At 43.3% G+C, this 12,238-nt stretch overlaps 2 protein-coding genes across 3 annotated transcripts in view; both read left to right on the forward strand.

The window, feature by feature from the left end:
* Positions 1 to 1,905, forward strand: part of AQP7 (aquaporin 7) — an 18,259-nt gene extending 16,354 nt beyond the window's left edge. The window contains exon 6 of one of the 2 annotated variants that reach the window (XM_044661500.1): positions 1,545 to 1,633. Coding sequence is in view for 1 of the 2 variants with exons in the window: in XM_044661493.1 (XP_044517428.1) it covers positions 1,545 to 1,875 (331 nt within the window). In the remaining variant the exon portion in view is untranslated. Of the gene's footprint in view, positions 1 to 1,544 lie in introns of both variants that reach the window. The other variant, XM_044661493.1, reaches the window with a different exon arrangement.
* Positions 1,906 to 3,372: 1,467 nt separating this feature from the next.
* Positions 3,373 to 4,382, forward strand: LOC123250661 (peptidyl-prolyl cis-trans isomerase A-like). The gene is made up of 2 exons (XM_044679847.1): positions 3,373 to 3,408; positions 3,546 to 4,382. Exons 1-2 carry the CDS (start codon positions 3,373 to 3,375, stop codon positions 4,137 to 4,139), a joined length of 630 nt encoding a protein of 209 aa, XP_044535782.1. The 3' UTR covers positions 4,140 to 4,382.
* The last annotated feature ends 7,856 nt before the right edge of the window (positions 4,383 to 12,238 follow it).

Here is a 12,238-nt window from a genome sequence, read left to right on the forward strand (position 1 = left end):
GAAAGAAAGAAAGGAAGAAAGAAAAGGAATTTAGAGCCTTTTTAAAAAACAAAAAACAGAACCTTCCATTCTGTCTTAATATCAGTTCTAAGACAGAAAAGCAGCAAGGGCTGGACAATTAGAGTTTTAAGTGACTTGCCTGGGATATAGCAAGGAAGTGTCTGAGGTCATATTTGAACCCAGGTCCTTCTGACTCCAGGCCTGGAGCTCTATCCATCGTGCTACCTGGCTGCCCCCTCCACATAGAGCTTTTAAGGTTTATAAATGATAAGTGATTTGCATCAAGTATTTGATCCTTAGAACATTGTAGGAGATGGGATACTATTTCTATTTTACAGAATGGGAAACTAAGGCCCAGAGGTCACACAGTACTTTCCAGTACACCGTCCTAGTAGGGGTTCAATGAAGCTTTGCTATCTAAAAGCCCTGGTAAGGTGTTCTGTGGAGATATAAAATAAGAACAAAAACCAAAAACCCAACTCTCTCCATGGAGAATGACACAGAATGACACGGCTCTCTCCTAAGGACTCTGAGTGAGACACTTCCCAAACACCATCTCTCAGGTTGACCAAGGGAGGCTTGGCATTATCTGGGGATCCTTCCATGAAAAGGGAGAATTTCAAGTGTCTGGAGTTGTCTTAATATGGAGAGTTGCCCAGGAACAGATTTGGTGGTGGAGAGTTACTAGGTTTTTTCATTCTTGCAGAATTTGGGTGGTATAGGGAAACTGTATATGAAGAATTCATGAAGAAGGCAAGCTTAGGTGGCTGATTGAGAGCCAAGCTTACAGGTGGAAGGTCCTGGGTTCAAATATGACCCCAGACACTTCCTCGCTGTGTGACCCTGGGCAAGTCACCTAAACTTCATTGCCTAGCCCTTATTACTTGCTCTTCTGCCCTGGAACCAACATACAGAATTGATTCTAAGATGGAAGGTAAGGGTTTTAAAAAAATGCATGAACATGTGATCAAGGTGCAGATTTTCTTAATTGGGGCTTAAGAGCAAAGCCAGTCAAAGAGGAATGAGAAATAAGAGCTTTCAGTTATCCACACTGGGATTATATAGCAGCAAACGTTTTCCCTTCAATGTAGGGGGGGGGGGATTTTTTTCTCCCCTTGACTTTTTGCATCTGTTTGCTAAATAAGACAGATTCCTGCAAAGAAAATACAGTGTTCCCAGCCCAGTGTAATGGAAAGAGCTCAGGCCTGGGAGCTTGGAAGCCTGATTTGCTTTATAGCCATTGGACTCACTTCTACTCTCCAATCTTCAATTCCCCTCTCTGTAAAAAGAAGGATCTGGCCTTCTAAGTCTCCCCCTTTCTGCTCCAATCTGATTTCACTGTGGAAAGTAGGTTGGAATTATTCCATGGTGAGAGTTATACAGGACCCTCTGTTACAGATAAAATTGAGAACTTTGCCTGGGATGTATTTGAGGGGCGTGGGAGGGAGTCAAACTTGATCTGGCTCCTGAGGAGACCTACCCAGGAATTCTTCTTACCTGTGCCTCAGTTTCATCCTTGACTTTTCTTTTTGTCTCCTTTGCAGAGCCGGAGAGAGCTGGTGGTGGGTGCCTGTGGTTGCCCCACCACTGGGGGCCCTCATGGGAGGCATCACCTACCTGATCTTTGTTGGACCCAGCAACCGTCCTCAGCAGCGAAGTATGGAGCATATCCTGCCTAAGCCTCGAGTCCTGCAGCCCATGAAGCAGAAGGTGATTGTACCCACACCTCATCATCCAACTGCCTCTCCCCTGTCTTCTCCCAAGCCCACTGGTTTGAAAAATGATCTTCCCCAGGCTCCTTATCAACCTCCATTTTTACCCTCTTCCTATAAGTCTGGTAAAATCGAAGAGGAAGAGGAAGATACATATATGTGACACCAAGACAAATAAAGTCATCCCAAGGAAGCCTCTCTTCATTGAGTGTCGTTGGGCTAGGATTCCCTCTCTAAAAACAGTTGATCCCGACAGATGCCTTGTTTTATTTTTTCTATATCCTGTAGTCCGTCCCTTTCAGTATTCTACCCATGAGTCCCAATTCTGCAACCCCCAGACCCTTTTGGCCTGGAGAAAGTAGCTCATAAAATTCATTTATCTTGGGGTGTTGGAGACTGAAGGGTGGTCTCCCTTCCAGGGAAATGTGCAACTTAGGAGAGGAGACTTAAGAAAGCAAAGTATTAAATAATAATCTTAGATTTTTTAAAAAAGGGAGTAAAGGAATAATCTGAGCCAACTTCTTAGCCCTTACCAGACTCTTGACAAAGGGTCAACCAGAATGTGTATGAATGCCTTCTTTAAATCTCTAGTGGTGAAACTTGGGGCATTGAGGGAGGAGAGGATTAAGGGAGGTAGATCCTGGGGATCCTGGGATCACAGATTTAGAGCTTGAAGGATGTAAGAGTCCTCTAGTTCAACCCCTTTAATTTCATAGACCTGGCCAAGGTGATCAAAGTAGAAAGTGGAAAGGTTAATATATGGGTTACGTGGCTGAATCAGGCCACTTGTTTTAGAAACTCTGGGGACCTTGACTCACAACTTGCTGGGATGATAGGGGGAATTCTCTGTAGGGGGGAAGCAGGTGATGGCTGATAAGCAGTAGAGATATCTGATGAGGAAGGAGTCCTTCTTCACCTAGCTGTGTGGGGGAGCCTACATCCATGGTCCAGAAAGATACCTTTGAAAGTCTTAAGAACTTTGATCAATGCTGTGACCAACCATAATTCCAAAGGTCTGAGATGAGGCAGGCTGCCCACTTCCTGTCAGAGGAGGAATGGCTCAAGGGGCATGAGAACACCTTTTTTTTTTTTGGACATGGATATGATTTGTTTTTTTTTTAATTATTATATTTAGTTGTTACAAAGGCTGTGTTTTTCTTTTTTCTTTTAAATTGGAGAATGGTGGGAGGGAAGAGAAAACAAATTCTTTTTTATTGAAAAAAAATTTTTTTTTTACTTTTAAGTTTTGGGACTTTTTTTTTCAAACTTTTTCAAGTAGGGATTTCTTCCCCTACACACAACCCTCATCCTCCTGATGAATCAGTGTGAGCTAGAAGTCCAAGAATGGCTGTGGCTATTTGGCTGAGCCAAACAACTGGGGAATTAAATTAGTTACCTAAAAAAGCAACCCAACCATGTCCAAGTTTGATTAGCACAGTGGAAAAGGCCTGGATTTGGACCTGAGGACCTGGATTAAAATCCTGGCTCAAAATCCTGGCTCCTGTCAATTGATTCCCTCTCTGGGCTATCTGTAAAATGAAGGAATTGGACTAGCCAGGCCCTTTTATGATCCTAGAAATTCATTTTAGGGTCCATGAGAAGGAATGCTGGGTCACTTTGCATCATGTAGAGAAGCAGAACCTAATCACCCCCAAGTTTCATGGCCACTTTTCTCCCTACTGTTCTCGGGTCGGAGGTAGCCCCTTCTTAACACCCAGGTCATGTGTGTGTGTGTGTGTGTGTGTGTGTGTGTGTGTGTGTGTGTGTGTGTATAAAGAACAAGAGTAGTATATAAAAAGAATTGGACGAACTGTTCTAAAACAATGAAAACAGGCTCAGAAGCCGTCGAAAATCCTCCAATTCAAGCCATCCATAGAACACCTACCTGAGACTCGGTTTCGGAAGCTCACAGACACGCCATCCGATGCCGCAGACAACCCCATCGTGTTCTTCGACATCAGCATTGATGAAGAGCCTCTGGGCCGGATTACTTTTGAGCTCTTTGCTAACAAAGTTCCAAGGACGGCAGAAAACTTCCGTGCTCTGAGCACCGGAGAAAAGGGATTTGGTTACAAAGGATCCTGCTTTCACAGAATCATTCCTGGGTTCATGTGCCAGGGGGGCGACTTCACGAACCACAACGGCACAGGTGGCATCTCCATCTACGGGGACACATTTCCCGACGAGAACTTTATCCTGAAGCATACTGGCCCTGGCATCTTGTCCATGGCAAATTCTGGACCCAACACGAATGGCTCCCAGTTTTTCATCTGTACTGATAAGACTGATTGGTTGGATGGCAAGCACGTGGTCTTTGGCCAAGTGAAAGAAGGCATGAACATTGTGGAAATCATGGAGAGTTTCGGTTCTCGGGATGGCAGGACCAGTAAGAAGGTCACCATTTCTAAATGCGGACAACTCAAATAAGGTTTTGTTTTGTTTTGTTTTGCGTTTGTCTTATCCCCCAAGCCACAATCCTCTGTAGCTGGAGAGAGCACTCCTGAACCCCATCTGCTTTTTATACCCTGTAATCCTTGTTGCTTTCATGTGCTGCAGTTACCTTTGGATTTCATCTCCCCCTTTTCCTTCTACAAGTCTAGCTTAGACAACAGAGTTAAGTTTTATGATTATGAAATAAAAACTATACTTGGAAAAAAAACAAAAATAAAACTATGGAAACAATTCCTTTAGGATTGTGAGGTTCACTGTAGTTAACAGAGTTTGGGGAGTATCCAAGAGATAATCTGCCACGATTATCCTACAGATAATCTACAGGAGGCCAAGAGCCCCTGCCCAAGGGTCATGGGCTAGTTAGTGTCAGAAGGAAGACAAGAGCTTGGATCTCTGGTTCCCAAGTGAGGCTGCTTCCAGTATTTAGTGTTTATTGACTGACTGAATGACTGATTAGAATTCCCAAGACTTGGTGCTGATGTGGTGGGGAGAGGAATGTCTATAATTCCTCCCTAGAATCTGCCACTTCATCCCCACAGCTTTCTGCCCACTCTGCTGTGGCTTGGGTTTCTGACCTGAGATGCCATGGGAAGGGATACTGGCTCATCTTTTTTTTTTTAAAAAACCCTTTTTGTCTTGGAGTCAATAACTGTGTATTGGCTCCTAGGTGGAAGAGTGGTAAGGGTGGGCAATGGGGGTCAAGTGACTTGCCCAGGGTCACACAGCTGGGAAGTGTCTGAGACCAGATTTGAACCTAGGACCTCCCATCTCTAGGTCTGGCTCTCAATCAACTGAGCTACCCAGCTGCCCCCAATGCTGGTTCATCTTGCATCATGTAGAAAAGCAGAATCCAGTCACCCCATGTTTCATGGTCACTTTTCTCCCCACTTTTCTCAGGTGGGGCCTATTTCATTTGCCTCCCTCTCTCCCTCTAATACTTTCTCTCTCCTTAACCCCTAAAACCTTCTTCCTCTCTACCTCAGTACTTTTCCCCTCACTCCCAATACTTTCTCTCCCTAATGCCTTCTCTTCCCTACCCCCCCACCCAGTCCCTTCTTCTCCACCCCTTAAAACCTTCTCCCACCCTCACCCATTATCTTCTCCCTCCCAGTCTGCCAATACCTTTTTGGTGGCTTTACTGAGAGATGAATTTATAGTCAATAAGCCTTAAGTTCAAATCCTGCCTCAGACTGACCAGTTTATGTGACCCTGGGCAAATTCAGACTTTAAAATGGGGATAATGGCAACTACTTTGCAAGTTTGTTGGGGGCTCAAATGAGTGAAAATTACTTAAATACTTTGAAAACTTTTAATACACTAGATAAATATGATTATTTTTCCACTTTCTGAGGGACAGGGCTACCCTACCTTCTGCCATGAATATACCCATGATGGACTGTTCTCTGCACTCTCCCAACCATCCCTTACTCTGAATAAATGCGCCCCAGGGGCTGGGATTATTAACTCAGTGCAATGGAGAAGTTCTCCCAAGCAATCAGACAGAGGCAATTTAAAATGGCCAGACAGGTTCATTTTTATTCCAGAACAATTTTCCAGAGGTAAACATTTCAGATTTAGCAGTAAACCACAGAAAAATGAAACCCTCTGAGACACGGAGAGGTGAAAATACCTCTAGACCAGGGAAGAATATACTTTCTTGGTTTATCTCCTTTAATGATGAAAAACAAACAGGGTATTAAACTGGCAACTCTAAAGGAAAAGTATCTGGGTTTTTTCAGCAGCTGTCAAAGCTTTTACCCAGAATCATCCAGTTGAGTGAGCAACGTGTTATCAATTAAATGTTCCCCTGTCTCAGGTCCCTGGATGGGCAGGATGTAACAAGCTGGAGTGGAGGAATGTGGATGACCATGACCTGTGTTGTTGTAGAAGACCACAATTTAATTCAGTTTCTCCACATCATTAGTCCCACCAAATTCCAAGCCCAGAAGGGACCTTCCCACTCCACCCACCCCCTGCCAGTCCCACCCCAGCTTGTATCTCGAGACAGCTTCTCTACTGATCTGACTGCAGCATCTAGCCTGGAATTTTGGGCTCCAAGACCTTCTATGACTCAAACTCCTGGAATGGGGGGGCCTAGAACTAAAGTGGACTAAGGAAACAGACCAAAACCCCAAGTCCATCTCTCAGAGGCCACATGTCCAAAAGGGAGGGGAAAAGTGACCTTCAGGCCCATTTCTACATTATTTCATGGTATCATCTTCAATAAGTGAACTATAGGCTTGTGAATAAGTGAAATATAGCCTTGGATGCTGACTAAAAAAAGAGAGAGAGAGAGAGAAAGAGAATATCCCAGTAAGATAGTTTTAAAGACACAGGCAGTTCTGGCTATACAGGGTGAAGATGGGATTGACTCTCCCTTTGCCTACTTTTAAATTTAACCAACCAAAAGCATAGACACCCCTACTTGACATTAAGTAGGGGAGGTCCGCAAGCCACTTTCTAAAGTGGGTGACAATTCCAGAAGTGACTGACCACCCCCTGAGCAGTGCTAAGCAAATTTTAAAGACTGCAATTGGTTCCCATAAAGTGGAGGAAGGGACAGGAAGGAACGTAAAAAAGGACTATAAAAGATCATGAACTTCCTGTGCAAGACGTCTTCTTCCTGAATTTTCCGGTTGGAGGGTCTGGGAATGGGACTGTGGCTTGGAGCTATGACTTGGACCTGGGACTCTGGCTCCTGGACTGCTTCTGGTAAGATTGCTTCTAGATCTTCTCCTTTGGAGCTTCGGCTTGGGTGAGTGAAAAGCTGACCCTCCTTTCCTGGCTTCTGGAGAGATTAGTTCTGGAGAGGATTCCCCTTCTTGGAGGAGGCCAAGTGGGTGGAACCCTTGTTTAATTTACCACCGAGTCCTCAAGTTCATTTCCTGTCCTTTCCTCCACTTTATGGGGACCAATTACAGTCTTTAAATTTGCTTAGCACTGCCCAGGCGGTGGTCAGTCGCTTCAGGAGTTGTCACCCACTTTAGTAAGTGGCTTGCAGACTTCCCCTACTTAGTGTCAAGTAGGGGGGGGGGTACCTTTTGGTTGATTAAATTTAAAAGTAGGCAAGGAGAGAGTCAATCCCATCTTCACAATAGCCAATGGAAAGAAAGCTGTCAAGTGGTAGGCCACCCCCAGAACATCCATGGTTGGCCAGTTGTCCTGTCTCCCAGAATCAGGTCCTTGGCATCTCCCATTTGGGTGCCTCCATCTTAAGTGACTTGGGAATATGCCAGACCCTCATTACGTGGGAAATCCTATATTATTGCCTAAGCTTTTAAACAGTAATGGTGGGAATGCAACCAAGTCTAAACTTTAGACCGAGAGTGGACTTTATTCTTCTTCCCCTTAATAAAAGAAGTTATAACCCCCTTTCATGAGGAGTTGCCTCCTTAGCTCATCCTTCATTTCCACTCCTTGTAATCATGAAGCAGAGATTCCATTTCTCACAATGGCAGCCACCATCTGGCCTTGGCTTCCTTTGTTTTATACCTAATTCCAAAATGCCTCTACTAAATTCAGGGTTTTGGAATAAGAATTCACTATTGGGTAAAAACTATTGGGAAAACTAGAAAACTGTCTGGCAGAAACTAACCAATATCTTATGTCATTTACCAAGATAAGATCAAAATGGATATATGACCTAGACATAAAGGAAAAGATCGTAAGCAGATTAGAAGAACAAGGAACAAATTACCTATTGGATTTATGGATAGAAGAATTAATGAACAAATGAGATAGAAAGCATGAGATGAAAAATGGATAAATTTTGAAAACATTAAATTGAAAAAAGTTTTTGTACAAATAAAACAAATGCAGCCAAGATTAAAAGGAAAGCAGTAAGCTGGGGAAAAAATTTTATAGACAGATTTTCATAGAGGTCTCAAATCTAAAATATATGCAAAATTTGTCAGATATATGAGAATATGAACCATTCTCTCATTGATAAATGATCAAAAGATATAAACAGTTTCTGGCTAAAGAAGTCAAAGCAATATATAATTATATGAAAAATGCTCTAAATTGGTTAGAGGAATACAAGTCAAAACAATGCTGAGATATCTCACACCTATCAGATTGGCTAAAATGCTAAAAGGGCAAAATGGCAAATGTTGGAAAACTAGGGACACTAATAAACTGTTGGTGAAACTGTAAACTGATCCAACCATTTTGGAGAGCAACCTGGAATTATGAAGAGTTATAAAACTGTGGATATCTTTTGACCCAGCAATAATACTACTATTAGATTTATTTTCTGAGGTGATCAGGGAAAAGGGAAAAGAACCTTTGAGTTCTAAAATATTTATGGCAACTCTCTTCGTGCTAGAAAAGACCTGGAAACTTAAGGGGGATGTCCATCAACTGGGGAATGGTTAACTACATTGTGGCATATGATTGTGATGGAATTCTAGTACACCATAAGAAATGACAAGCAGGTTAATTTTGGAAAAACATGGAAAGACCTGCATGAAATTATGAAGAGTGAACGAGCAGATGCAAGAGAACTACTGTTTGAAGAATGACTTGTGCATGTCCATGTCCAGAGAAAGAACTGATAAACAGAAGTAAGACATAGCTATATATATATATATCTTTTTGTCAAATGATGCCTTCTGTAGTGTGGGGACAGGAGGGAGAGAGGGAGTTTGCTAGGTATTTTAATGTAACAAATTTTTAAATGAAAAAAGAAATACCTCTACTGTGGGACAGCATACGGTATCATCACATAGATGGAAAGTGTTCTAGGGATTCTGAAGGGAAGAGATCACTTATGGTCAAAATTTAGGGGAATGAGGGACAGCTAGGTAGCACAGTGGATAGAGCACCAAGATCTATCCTGAAGATGGGGTGGGGGAACCTGGGTTCAAATCTAGTTTCAGATAGTACCTAGCTATGCGACATTGGGCAAATCACTTAATCCCCATTGCTTAGCTCTTAACACTCTTCTGCCGTGGGACCAATACTTATTTGCTTGTTTTTAAGGGAAAATAAGCCTGAATGGTGGAGGGGACTTTTAATATGTACTCTAAGGTCCTTTCTAATCCTGAATCTAAGATCCCATGAAAGGAGGTGGGGGCAGCAGTTCTGGGGAGGTTTCCTTGATTTATGAAGTCAACTCCAGCCCCTAGCAAAATATCTTATATTTGTAGGCAATTAGCAGATGTTTCAGTTGAATAAAAGTACATATTATCAATGTAAACTCTGAGCCAGGTCATCTTAGGAACTCTGAACTATGTTTGGGGATAATCCTGGAGATAGACTGACCCTTGAGAGGGTTTCTTTTTTCTCTTGCCCATTTCCTTTACATGTAATAATTTCAGGATAATCTCTAAAATAAGGCCCGTAGTTGTAGTTTGTGTTTGTTTTCCCCAGATGTAAGAATCCCCTCTCCTCCAAATGCTGGTTATGGGATAGCTTTTGTTTCATCCCACTGAAAAGGAATCAGGAGCAGCTAGGTGGTTCATGCCTGGAGACAGGAAAGCCTGGGTTCAAATGTGGTTTTAGATACATCCCCGCTGTGTGACCCTGGGCAAGTCACTTAACTCCCATTGCCTAGCCCTTAACTGCTCTTCTGCCTTGGCACCGATATTTGCTATTAATTCTAAGATGGAAGGTAGGGTTTAAAAAAAAAAAATGAACCAGATGGCTCTGCTTCCCAACCAGAGGATTGTACAGGAACTATGTCCAAAAATCATCTTTCCTCCATCAAAAAATTCTCTCATTCTCTGTCTCTCAGTTTTTCTGTTATCTTTCACAATATTCCACCTCTCTCCTCCTCTCTTTCATGTTCTCATTTGCTCCCTCCTCTATCCTGTCCTCTCTTTTTCTCCTTTCTCCTCTCTTCCCACCACCCACCCCAAAAGGTCTGGTTCCTAATTCTCTTCCACAGATATTTCCTGTTTTGACCCCTGCCCTCCCCCTCACTGCTCCCCACCATGTAATCCTCTTTTTTGCTGTTCCTTGTACCAGACGCCCTGCCTTGGCACATTTGGTAAGTGCCCAGAGTGTTTTTCCTCCTTTCTGCCTCCTGGCTTCCTTCAAGTCTCGGCTAAAATGCCAAAGTCTTCGGGAAGTCCTTTCCTGGCCCCCCTGAATGCTAGTGCCCAGCTTCTGTGGGGATCACCAATTCTGGGCATAGATGCTGCTCATCTGGTGTTTTCCCTATTAGATCATGAGCTCCTTGAGGGCAGGACTTTTTACCTTTCTTTGTGAAATCCACGGTTTAACACAATTTCTGGCACATCTCAGGAGCTTAATAAGTGAATGTTGACCCCAAAAAGCCACAAGGAGAAAGGCAAAGAAGGAGTCCTAGAGGGTGAGAGATGGGTCAAGCCAGGAAGTCCTGGGGCTTGGTCCCTTCTCTCCAAGCCCAGGACAGGAAAGTCTCCAGAAAAGAAGAAAGAAGAAATGGAGAGCAGGAAGACAAAGGAGAGGTTTGGGGGACTACCACAGCAATTCTTTTGGGGGCTGGTCTGGAGGGAAAAGAAGGAAACGGCCAAGGAAACATAGAAGTAGGGGAATTGCTCCTTGGTCAATAAGGGTATCAAGAATAATGCTAACAATGACTCAAATGTATAGGTTTACAAAGCCGTTATTATGATTGGTGAGCTAGGTGATACAAGAATTCTTCTTCCTATTTTGTTTGTCCTTTATTTTCCAAGAGGACCAGAGACCACATGGGATGAAGTCTTGAGGTTTGGATTCAGTTGACTTGCCTGTGGTCACTCGCTAAGAATTGGAGTTGGGATTTGAGTCCCAGCGGCTTGATTTCAAATCCAAGCAAGGGTTAGGGGAGAGGGGAGAGAAGAGGACAGAATTTGTGATTTGTGTTTGTTTCCCCAACATGTAAGAATCCCCTCTCCTAATATCAGTTACGGAACAGCCTTTATTTCCTCCGACTGATGAAGGATAGTTGGGTGGCTCAGTGGATAGAGAACTAAGCCTGGAGATGGAAAGTCCTGGGTTCGAATCTGGCCTCAGATATTTCCTAGCTGTGTGACCCTGAGAAAGTCATTTAATCCCAATTGCCTTGCCCTTACCGCTCTTCTGCCTTGGAACCAATGCTTAGTATTGATTCTAAGATAGAAGGAAAGGGGTTAAAAAAAAAAAAGATTATGAAGCACTTGGTAACCAATCTTCCCTGCTCTCCCTCCAACCCTAACCCAAGGGGGAAAAATGAACAAATTTTAACTTGCTAATTTAGAAAACAAAAATCTCAAGGAAATCAAGTGATGCCCAGATTCCTGGCCTGAGACAATGCTCCTTTCGGCAGGAGCAAAGAAGTGGAGGGCCAGTTGCCCAGCCAGCTGGTCTATTAATGAAAATGGAGGAAGGAAGCTGAGAGGAAGAGAGAGAATTCACACAATTGTCATTCAGCGCTTAACTATTTTAACATGCTCTGTTTGGCGCCACCTGAGCCTTACTCCTTGGGCTCAAGACTCGCTTGTTCCTGGTCTTTCCCTGTGGAATTCCACGCCTTGGCAGACAAGGTGGCACGCCTTTAGCTCTAGACAGCTTTTTTTTTTTTAATTTTAATTTTATTGTCATGCAAAACACACTTCCATGTGGGTCAAATCGTTGTAAGAGCAAAGTCGTTCAGAACCCGAATCCCCAAATAAAACCAAAAACGACACACTGATGTGAAAGATGACTCCAACAGTTCTGTCTCTGGATAGCGAGCCCCCGTCGAGTCTTTCAGGGTTGTCCCAGGTCACTGCATCTCTAGACGGCTATTCTTCACCCAACTCATGAGCTCTAGCTCTGTCCTGCTAGAGAACGCTATACTTGTTACTCCTAACAGAGGCTGGCCCCAAATCCCCCTCTGTCCTTAGTTAAAAACAACTATGTACATCTCCACAAGTTATTTCATTTTTCTGAACCTTCATTTCCTTAATTATAAAATAAAGATAATAATACTGCTGTTGCTGTTTAGTCGTCATCTGCCCCTTCGTGATCTCATGGACAACGTTTTCTTGGCAAAGATATTGAAGTGGTTTGCTATTTATTTCTCCAGTGGGTCCCCATTTTGCAGATAAGGAAACTGAGGCTAGCAGGGTTTGGGTGACTTGCCCAGG

Source organism: Gracilinanus agilis, chromosome 1 (assembly GCF_016433145.1).
Source record: "Gracilinanus agilis isolate LMUSP501 chromosome 1, AgileGrace, whole genome shotgun sequence".
NCBI lineage: Eukaryota > Metazoa > Chordata > Mammalia > Didelphimorphia > Didelphidae > Gracilinanus > Gracilinanus agilis.